Here is an 11,642-nt window from a genome sequence, read left to right as displayed (position 1 = left end):
CACATTAGTTGCCTGCAATATGTTAAAACTACTGAGAAATGCAGATTTAGAGATGCGACCATCAGTTTTGTTATAAATACTTATTAATCCAGCTGTGGTATATACTAATCAACTAGATTTTATACTTTGGGGCTGAAACCCTGAGGAACCTGTGGGGTCACTGAGCAGAGTTCAGTATGCACCTATTCCCAGAGTTCAGTATGCACCTATTCCCAGAGTTAAAAACTAAACCATACCCATCAAGAAATAAAAATCCCAATATATTTTAATGTTTGAATATTTATTTGTAATCACAGGCTTTCCTAAATTATTAGATTGCCTTATACTTGGCTGTTTTACTAGAATAATGATTTAGGCTATTTAATGCAGAGTACAGTCATTTTGTTTAGAATGTGGTATAGACAGGTTTTTCTTGCTTTTCAGAAATTACTAAGCTCCGTCAGTGCCACAGCCGATCCTTCTTCAGTTCCAGAGGCCTCTTCTGGTGTCTGTCGCTCTTGGCAGTGGTACTTCACTTTCAGTGGTTTGCTGGGGTACCAGACCAAGTGAATACGGCAGGGAATAATTTCCTGGGGAACAAGAGTTCTAAAAGATTATGATCTGCCAAAACTTCTGGTTTAAGCAATTCTATGTACCATTATGTTTTACCTGTGTTGAGAATTCATGGAGTAGAACAGTATAATCAAAATCAATTGCATCATCATTTGTTTTCTGGAAGAAGAAGAAAAGATTTAGTGCAACAGATAGGATAGGTTTATACTAGCTCAGAATTTGGAAGGCTCGTCTTACATAACTTCTTCAATGGGTGCCTTGAATCACCTGCCACCTCTTTGAGTCTAGCCTCATCTCCTTTGGTGCTATCCTACATCAAGATGTAGAAGTCATGGATTCTTACTGTTTTGCCACCAAGTCAGGAAAATCTAGTAAGATCTTTCTATCACTTTTTCTCTCTAATACTTACAGGTTTTCATGGAGACTAAGGTCTATGAGGATAGGGAGAATCTGTTGATACTCATATATGCACCTCAAGCTGATATGTAGACCTGCTATGCCAGGCAGTTAAGACAAGGGCAGGGCAACCAGGATTTCTCGAAGGCCACTGTGGCCAAGTACTGTGCTAGGCATTTATTTCATACATTTTCTCATGGAATTCTCCCGTCCTGCAAGAATATGTATTATGGTAGTGGTAGTCACTCAGTAGTGTCTGACTCTTTGCAACCCCATGGACTGTAGCCCACCAGGCTCCTCTGTCCATGGGGTTTTCCAGGTAAGAGTCCTGGAGTGGGTTGCCATTCCTTTCTCCAGAGGATCTTCCCAACCCAGGGATCAAACCTGGGTCTCCTGCTTTGCAAGCAGATTCTTTACCATCTGAGCAACCAGGTAAGCCCTAGTTTTATAGGGAAGGTAATGTGAGGTTACAGCTAGTAGGTGATAAATGGGGATTCAAACCCAGATAAATCTATGGACTCCATCACCCACATCCTTCATGTTTTACCACACTGCTTCTAAAATCAGCACATTTTCCAGGTAAGCAGGCAGTCTCCCACATCTCTTTTATTCATTTGATTTTTATAAATGTTATGAGTGACTAAATCAATTTCCTGTATTTTGACAGTAACCACTTGGGCTACAAAAGAGCTTATCCCTTTAGTTAAAAAAAAAAAAGGGAAGAAATATTTAAACTAATTTGGATTGTGATTTTAATCCACCAGGCTTTCATTCAGACTATTTAAGAATATGAAAAAGCAAAAACAAAAAGGGCTTGATACTACATTCTGTCTTCCCTTTGCTTAAACTGTTGAAGATTTTTTACAAGCCATGAAATTTCCATCAGGTGGAGAAAGGGAGGGAGGGATAAGGTAAAAAGAGTGGGCCTGGATCAATCACAAATTGACTGCTTTTCTGTGATGCTTTTCATCATTGGGTAGGTTTGCCTTCTGCCTCGCAGCGTACCCATGAATGGTAAAAGCACATATCCAAAAGACAGACTGCACAGTCAGAGAATTCCTAAGAGAACATGTAGAGTCTCTTTTCTACAAAGGAACAGCTTCTGGAGGCCCCAGTTGTCAGTTGGGCATTGCTGGCTTTGGGGTTGGAGTTAGCCTGTTTGACTCATTTGGTGGCGATCTTGACCTTGGGCTCTATTGACACAGCTGGCTGCTGTGCTGCGTAATTCTTGTCTCAGACTTCTGTGCTGCCTGCACGATTTCTCGAGATCTGTTTACCATATATTTCTACAGCTAAAAAAATTGGTCTGGGGGGTTCAGGATGAAGATTTTTTACAAGCCATGAAATTTCCATCAGGTCGAGAAAGGGAGGGAGGGATAAGGGAAAAAGAGTGGGCCTGGATCAATCACAGAACACATGTACACCCATGGCTGATTCATGTCAGTGTATGGCAAAAACCACTACAATACCGTAAAGTAATTAGCCTCCAATTTAAATAAATTAATTTAAAAAAAAACTGGTCTTATATGTATGTTTTCAGGGCAGTGCCTCTTTGTTTTTGAAAATAGCATTTCTGAGGGAAAGTGGCAATCTCCAGATTTATGGCAAAACGGGAAAAGGCCTGAAATAAACGATGGCATTCCAATTAATCCAGTTAATAATCCAAACAAAAATTTGGGTTATTGTAATGCTTGGACACTCTCTACATTTAATTAAATAAAGTGATTGAAATTAGGCTTATTAAAGAACTGCAGCCCAGACAAGGCACATCCATGAACCTGGCAAAGTATCCAGGGTGCACTGCCCATACCTAGGGCTCTGCCAGGAAGCCATCATTTTTAATATTATTCAGAAATAATCCCTTAGTTTTGTTGAAATCATCACATATGTCAAAACCTTAGTCCAAACTGATGACCTACTGTCACATTTTCTGATAATTCAGCACCGTAATCTTCCTAGAGACAGACTGAAGTGTTTGGTTTCCTTACTCATGACCCACCCTACCCGCTACTGCCCTGCTCACCTCTAAAAAAGGAACGATCCCTGGCAGAACCAGGGTGGTTTTAGTAGAGAATAGGTAGGCTTAGGTTGAAGGCAATGGCACCCCACTCCAGCACTCTTGCCTGGAAAATCCCATGGACGGAGGAGCCTGGTGGGCTGCAGTCCATGGGGTCGCCAAGAGTTGGACACGACTGAGCGACTTCACTTTCACTTTTTACTTTCATGCATTGGAGAAGGAAATGGCAACCCACTCCAGTGTTCTTGCCTGGAGAATCCCAGGGACGGGGGAGCCTGGTGGGCTACCTCTATGGGGTCACACAGAGTTGGACACGACTGAAGCGACTTAGCAGCAGGCTTAGGTTATTAGTATATGCTATGAAAACTTTTTTAATTGAGTGTAGTTCATTTACAGTGTTGCTAGTTTCTGTGTATAGCCAGGTGACTCAGTTATACATAGATATACATATTCTTCTTCCTATGTTGCAGTAGGTCCTTGTTGGTTATTTTATATATAGTAGTTTGTATCTGCTAATTTACCCCTCTCCTACCCCTTTCCCCTTTGGTAACCATAAGTTTGTTTTCTATGTGAGTCTTTCTGTTTCATAGATAAGTTCATTTGTATCATATTTTAGATTTGTCATATAAGTGATATTGTATGGTATTTGACTGACTTCACTTAGTATGATAATCTCTGGGTCCATCCATGAAGCTGCCAATGGCACAATTTCATTTCTTTTTTATGACTAATACTGTGTATCTATACTACATCCTCTTTATCAATTCATCTGTTGATGGACATTTTAGGTTGCTTCCATGTCTTGGCTATATTGTAAATAATGCTGCTGTGAGCATGAGTATCTTTTTGGATGATGGTTTTCTCAGGATATATGTCCAGGGGTGGAACTGCTGGATCATATGGTAATTCTATTTTTAGTTTTCTATTCCTTAGTTTTCTAAGGAACCTCCATACTGTTTTCCATAGTGGCTGAATCAACTTACATTCCCACCAACAGTTTTAGGAGGTTTCCTTTTCTCTAAATCTCCAGAATTTCTATTTGTAGACATTTAAAATGTGATGGCCATTCTGAGAAGTGTGTGGTGGTACCTCACTGTAGTTTTAATTTGCATTTCTGTAATAAACTAGCAAGATCAGTCCTGGGTGTTCATTGGAAGGACTGATGCTGAAGCTGAAACTCCAGTACTTTGGCCACTTCATGCGAAGAGTTGACTCATTGGAAAAGACCCTGATGCTGGGAGGGATTGGGGTCAGGAGGAAGAGGGGACAACAGAGGATGAGATGGCTGGATGGCATCACCAACTCGATGGACATGAATTTCAGTGAACTCTGGGAGTTGGTGATGGACACCAGGGAGGCCTGGCGTGCTGTGATTCATGGGGTCGCAAAGAGTGGGACACGACTGAGCGACTGAACTGATTGAGCGTCTCTTCATGTGCCTGTTGGCCATCTGCATGTCCTCCTTGGAGAAATGTCTATTTACCTCTTTTGCTTATTTTTTGGAGGTCTGTTTTTTTTTTTTTTATATTGAGTTATATGAACTGTTTGTACGTTTTAGAAATGAAGCCCTTGTCGGTTGCATTATTTGCAAATATTTTCTCCCATTCCATAGGTTGTCATTTTGTTTATGGTTTCCTTTGCTATGCAAAGCTTTTAAGTTTGATTAGGTCCCAATTGTTTATTTTTGCTTTTATTTCTGTTGCCTTGGGAAACTGACTGAAGAAATTTTTGCTACAACTTTTATCAGAGGATGTTTTGCCTGCATTCTTTTCAAGGAATTTTATGGTGTCATGTTTTACATTTAGGTCAATAGTGGTTTTCTTAGCGGAATAAAAAAGGTAAGTAAGATGGTTTCTGTAATATACTGTTGTTGGCCAATGGGGGCCTCTAGTTAGGGTGAAGACCTGTACTGACTGACTGACTGCTACTGGTTAGGTAGTTTGAGGTGCCGACAATAGCTAGTACTAATATCATTTGGAACAATGCTAGAAAAGTAACAGCCTTTAATGTGAATTGAGAAAAGTAAAGCTAAGGATGTCAGTAGGTCTGTATCTTTTTTTTTCTCCCTGGTCAACAGATATTTCCACTGCCCTTGGTTTGGTCCTCATGGTCTGAGAATGACGTCTGTTCTTCAGTTGTAAGGCAGTAACTGCCAGGAAGATGGGTCTTATATTTGTAGTTCGGCTTTCTTAGCCCACTTTCTCTCAGGCTGTGTTTGCTTGAGGCTGTGAGTTTCTAAAGCTGCACTTCCTTACACAATTGGATTAAAAGGTGAGTTCATCCCTGAGTGTACAGATAGTAATTCCCACCCAGAAAGCTTTCAGTAAAACTATAACCCTTGTAGTTTCCTGAGCTACCTTGGGCCACGGGGCCCCTCCAGTCACTCCTTGCTTCTCTGTCTTGGCTTTGTCAGCCCTGCCTTCCTGGCTGTAGTCTCCTAGGGACAGTCCCGAGACTTTCTGATCTTGGTGACTTTTTTAAAAAAAAATGTTGCTTGTTTCGCTTCTTGCTGGTTTTGTTTTGTTTTTTTCTGAAAGATCACAAAAATCTTTAGTGGCTACCAAATAGAATTTGAAAATCTATGAGGGTTAGTGCATACTTTTCTTTAAGAGAACTCTAATCTTGGAAGCTAAGCTAACAAGTGTCTGGCCCAGTTAGTACTTGGATGGGAGACTGCCTGTAAAAATAAGATAGCTCTGATCTGAAATGTGGACTTCCCAGGTGACTCAGTGGTAAAGAATCCACCTGCCAATGCAAGAGACATGAGTTCAATCCCTGGGTTAGGAAGATTCCCCTAGAGAAATTAATGGCAACTCACTCCAGTATTCTTCCCTGGAGAATTCCATGGACAGAGGCACCTGGCAGGGTACAGTCCATGGAGTCACAAAAGAGTCAGACATAACTCAATAAAGCAACAACAATCTGAAACGCTATCAACCTTAAACCAAATTTCCAAGTTGCTTCAGTATTGAAGCTAACATAAATCTAAATAAGTTTGTTAATCTTCATTTCATAGTCCTAAGAGAAGTGATTTGCCTCAGGTGACCCAGCAAGCAGTTGCACATTCAATTATTATTTATCTAAAATACCACAGAGTAAAAATCTAGAACTACTCAGTGACCATTCTCCCCCTGTGTTTGATTTCCCTAACCCTACAGTTATATTTGTCCCCACTTTCCCACTTTGTAGGCTGCTTAAAGGATATTGATGGACAGATGATAGACATCAAGACTGGCTAGAAAGAGCCAGAAATGGAGCTGCTGTTTTTGAACCACAGCAAAAACTGGTGGTGACTTTGGTGATGTGAGATACACAAATGCAAAAAATGGAAAACACTGCCATTAAAAGATACTAATTTTTCTGTTTTGTCTCTGTTACTCTCTTCCTATTGAGTTTTCCTCTGACACTCATTAAAATTATTTATATTACTTTGACACCATTTTCTACACTAAACAAAAAATTTCCCCTAACTTCTCAGTTAAAGTCTTGTGTTGAGGATACGACTGTCTTGATAAATGAGAGAAAGTGACCTAACGAAAGATTTAGTGCTGTATCCAGACCCCTAATGTAACAACTCTCAGTTAAATGGTCATCTCTATTAAAAAGTGCTCTATAGGGGAAAGAAATGTGTTCATTTCAATAAGTAAAGAAAATACATTTCAAACAGTTGTCCACTTTACAAGTGACCTTTGAAAGGCACACCAAGCTCTTACTGGCATTAATAATGCTGACTGGATGCTGGGCAAATCCTTGTCCTCAGAAGATACTCACTGAGCAATCCACAGCGAATCCACTGCTTCACCCACCCGAGAAGAAAATGATTTTTAGAAATCTGTACTTAAAGTTGGCTCAGTTGCCTCTTGCAGAATAGTTGATATTGTTTACTCTGGAAATGCCCCTCCGCTTCCTGCACATCATAATTGGCTGAGAAAACCCCACCTCAGCCTTCTCCATGTCCACACCCAGTAATCGTTCAGTTGTATCCAACTCTGCGAACCCAAGGACTGTAGCCCACCAGGCTCCTCTGTCCATGGGATTCTCCAGGCAAGAATACTGGAGTGGTTGCCATTTCCTCCTCAGGGATCAAACCCGGATCTCTTGCATCACAGGCAGATTCTTTACCATTTGAGCCACCAGAGAACACCCAACCAGCTGAGGAAGACTGGCCCTACTTTCAGTTCATGACCACAGACCTAGGGCCTGCAGAGCTGTGTGATGCTCAAATCCACGACTCCCCCTCAACCCCCACAAACACACACACACACCCCATCACCTCCTGTCTCATCCTTGCTCTCAGCTGGTGACTTTCCCTCATTTTTCACTGAGAAGAGACAGAATAGAACTTCCACAAGCTGCCACATGACATCAGCCCTCCCAGCAGCATCTGTGCCACACCTGTCTGCATTTCTCCAGGTGAACCCTGTGCCCTTGACCAAGGTCTTCTCCTGGATTGACCTTATCCTCTCTATATCTCTCCAAAGATACTAACTCCATCAAGTCTTCCTTCTCTTCCCTACAGTTCTCCTTCACCCCTCTCTACTGGATTTTTCTCATCAACATACAAATATGTTGCTAAACCTCCCCACCTGAAAATACAACAGAAAACCCATGTGACCCACCCTCCAGTGCCAGTCTCTTTTTTAAAAAATTCCCCTTTATAGCTAAATTCCTTGAGACAAGGAGTGTCCATTTCCATTCCCATTCTTTCCTTACCCTGCTCCAGTCAAGATTTCACCCACACTGTGCCAGTGAGACAACTCTTGATAAGCTTGCCAACTGCCTATATCAAATGGCCAATTCTTGGTCCTCATCTTCCTTGACTTCCCAGGAAAATTTGAAACAATCAGCCCTCATTCTTGAAAGACTTTATTTCCTATTGTCTCCAACTTCTAAAGTTAGAAGTGTTCCAGGACTCAGTCCTTACATGACCTTTGTCTACATCCATTTTCTGATCTCATCCACTCTTGTGGCTTTAAAAGCCTTCTGTGTTGTGTTTGGCCTTGAAATATAAAATCAAGCAGGGCAAAGGCTAACAGTGTTGCCAAGAGAACGCACTGGTCATAGGAAACACCCTCTTCCAACAACACAAGAAGACTCTACACGTGGACATCACCAGATGGTCAATACCGAAATCAGACTGATTATATTCTTTGCAGCCAAAGATGAAGAAGCTCTATACAGTCAGCAAAAACAAAACCGGGAGCTGACTGTGGCTCAGATCATAAACTCCTTATTGTAAAATTCAGACTTCAATTGAAGAAAGTAGGGAAAACTACTAGGCCATTCAGATATGACCTACATCAAATCCTTATGATTATACAGTACAAGTGGCAAATAGATTCAAGGGATTAGACCTGCTAGACAGAGTGCCTGAAGAACTATGGATGGAGGTTCATAACACTGTACAGGAGGCAGTGATCAAAACCATCCCCGAGAAAAAGAAATGCAAAAAGGCAAAAGGGTTGCCTGAGGAGGCCTTACAAATAGCTGAGAAAAGAAGAGAAGCAAAAGACAAATGAGAAAAGGAAAGATACATCCATCTGAATGCAGAGTTCCAAAGAATAGCAAGGAGAGATAAGAAAGGCATCCTAAGTGAACAATGCAAAGAAATAGAGGAAAACAATAGGAGACTAGAGATCTCTTCAAGAAAATGCGAGATACCAAGGGAAAAGTTCATGCAAAGATGGGCACAATAAAGGAATGAAATGGTATGGACCTAACAGAAGCAGATATTAAGAAGAGGTGGCAAGAATACACAGAACTATACAAAAAAAAAAGATCTTCACGACCCAGATAATCACGATGGTGTGATCACTCACCTAGAGCCAGACATCCTGGAATGTGAAGTCAAGTGGGCCTTAGGAAGCATCACTACAAACAAAGCTAGTGGAGGTGATGGAATTCCAGTTGAGCTATTTCAGATCCTAAAAGATGAGGGTGTTAAAATGCTGCCCTCAGTATGCCAGCAAATTTGGAAAACTCAGCAGTGGCCACAGGACTGGAAAAGGTCAGTTTTCATTCCAATACCAAAGAAGGACAATGCCAAAGAATGTTCAAACTACCTCACAATTGCCCTCACTTCACAGGCTAGCAAAGTAATGCTTAAAATTCTCCAAGCCAGGCTTCAATAGTACATGAACCGAGAACTTCCAGATGTTCAAGCTGGATTTAGAAAAGGCAGAGGACCAAGAAATCAAATCGCCAACATCCATTGCATCATAGAAAAAGCAAGAGGATTTCAGAAAAACATCTACTACTGCTTCACTGACTACGCTGAAGTTTTTATGTGGATCACAACAACAAACTGGAAAATTCTTAACAAGATGGAAATATCAGACCACCTTACCTGCCTCCTGAGAAATCTGTATGCAGGCCAAGAAGCAACAGTTAGAACCAGACATGGAACAATGGACTGGTTCCAAATTGGGAAAGGAGTACGTCAAGGCTGTATCTTGTCACCCTGCTTATGTAACTTATATGCAGAGTACATCGAAATGTTGGGATGAATGAAGCACAAGCTGGAATCAAGACTGCTGAGAGAAATATCAACAACCTCAGATACACAGATGATACCACTCTTATGGAGGAAAGTGAAGAGGAACTAAAGAGCCTCTTGATGAAGGTGAAAAAGGAAAGTGGAAAAATTGACTTAAAACTCAACATTCAAAAAATGAAAATCATGGCATTTGGTCCCATCACTTCATGGCAAATAGAGAAACAATGGAAACAGTGACAGACTTTATTTTCTAAGGCTCCAAAATCACTGCAGATGGTGACTGCAGCCATGAAATTAAAAGACACTGGCTCCTGGGAAGAAAAGCTATGACAAACCTAGACAGCATATTAAAAAGCAGAGACATTACTTTGCCAACAAAGTTCCATCTAGTCAAAGTCTAGGCAAAGTCTGCTGGTAACTTGCACCAGGGTTATAAATTTGGGTACAAGTTTGGGTAGAAATTAGCTTGATTTGGGGCATTCCAAATTCCAAATAGAGAATTTGGACAGTCCTCTGAACGTAAGAGTCTCAAGTTCAGGGGAGAGGTCTGGGTTGGTGTCAACAGCAACGTTGCTGTTTCGTCGCTCAGTTGTGTCTGATTCTGCGACCCCATGGACTGCAGCACGCCAGGCTTCCCTGTCCTTCACCATCTGAAGATGAGAACATGAGTTTGAGCAAGCTCAAACAAGACTCATGCTTGAGCAAGACTCAGGCTGAGTCTTTTCTTTCGGTGTGCTCCAGTCCATGGGGTCGCAGAATCAGACACAACTGAGCGACTAAACAGCCACGATGCTGTTGACACCAACCCAGACCTCTCCCCTGAACTTCAGACTCTTACGTTCAGAGGACTATCCAAATTCTCTATTTGGAATTTAGAATGCCCCAAATCAAGCTAATTTCTACCCAAGTCTGTTCCTCTGTAAATGAAAAGTAGCCTTCCCGTTATTCATGCCAAATCTAAGAATCATCCTCAACTTTTCTCATTGTCGTACATTCCACATTCAGCCCATAATAAATAACTAGCCCATAACTAAATAGCCCATAACTAAATACTGTTAGTCCGTCTTCAAAATCCAAACGCTTCTCACCACCTCCACAGCTGCCGCCCTGGTGCAAGTTACCAGCAGACTTTGCCTAGGTCACTGCAATACTCTCTTGTTCTGCCGGCTTCCACCCTTGTCTGTCTAGTCTGTTCTCAACACAGCAGCCAAAATGATCCAATCTGAAAGTCAGATTGTCACTCTTCTGCTAAAAAGTCCTACAGTAAGTAAATGACAAGGTCCTTCTGATGGCCTCCCAGGCCTTGTGTGGACTCATCCAGCCCATCAGCCACACTGCTGCCTCGGGTCCCTCTGCCTGAAACCCCTTCTCATCTGGAGGCATGGCTCGCTCTCACTTCTCTTGGACCTCTGCTCAAATTAGAGGGGCCTTACTTTAGACCAAAGTATAATTCTCTCAATGCCCCACATTCCCTTCTCCCTACTTTATTTTTCTCCATAGCCCTTATCACCATTTGATACACATTTTCTTATTTATCAGTTCACTATCTTCTCTCACTAGAATTAGTCCCAATACAGATAGCTACATTTGAGTCTTTTGTTCACTGCTATATCCTCAGTCCCCAAAACAGTACCTGACATTCACAGATTTATTGAGTGAATGAAATGCAGTTAAAACTCTTGCCACAAATCTAGAAATTCATATTAATTTTTTCTAAGAACATTGCACTGGTTGTACCCCTTGGGTTACAAGTTAATTTTTTGTTTTTCTTACCCACTGCTTGACACTGCTAATCTGTGACATGTAGTAGTGTAGAAACGGTGTTGACTTCTGCCACATCACATAAGAGCTGCCCAGAAAAGCTAGGTCCCAGATGGGTCTCAGAGATGGAGCAATATATCCATGACTGTCTGAAGGAACAAAAAAAGTGCATTCATGTTAAGACATTTATAGGACAAAAGTTTAGAAGTTTCAGTAGTCAAACAGGACTCGTATCTGTGTCTACAGTGTATAGAGGTTTACATGCTTCAGCTTGCCTGGTAAGTAAAGCTACTATAAAACAGTTTAAGGGCTACTTGCTGTATTACATAAATGCACACTAAGAGCTGTAATGATTAATCTAAAAATCCTCAGTCTCTTAATTAGATGGGAATATCTATCATTATATTCTCCACATCACTT

The 11,642-nt window shown here is 41.3% G+C and overlaps 1 protein-coding gene across 1 annotated transcript in view; it reads right to left on the bottom strand.

The window, feature by feature from the left end:
* Window positions 1-261: 261 nt before the first annotated feature.
* The window catches only part of RARRES1 (retinoic acid receptor responder 1), a 43,126-nt gene continuing 31,745 nt past the window's right edge, over window positions 262-11,642 (bottom strand). Inside the window, exons 5-7 of the mRNA XM_005907360.2 lie at window positions 11,235-11,371; window positions 649-711; window positions 262-569 (exon numbers count right to left, since the gene is read on the bottom strand). Coding sequence (XP_005907422.2) covers window positions 420-569; window positions 649-711; window positions 11,235-11,371 — 350 coding nt within the window. The 3' untranslated portion in view covers window positions 262-419. The remainder of the gene's footprint in view (window positions 570-648; window positions 712-11,234; window positions 11,372-11,642) is intronic.

Source organism: Bos mutus, chromosome 1 (assembly GCF_027580195.1).
Source record: "Bos mutus isolate GX-2022 chromosome 1, NWIPB_WYAK_1.1, whole genome shotgun sequence".
Lineage (NCBI taxonomy): Eukaryota > Metazoa > Chordata > Mammalia > Artiodactyla > Bovidae > Bos > Bos mutus.
The sequence above is the reverse complement of the archived record's forward strand: the minus strand, read 5'-3'. Positions and strand labels throughout refer to the sequence as shown.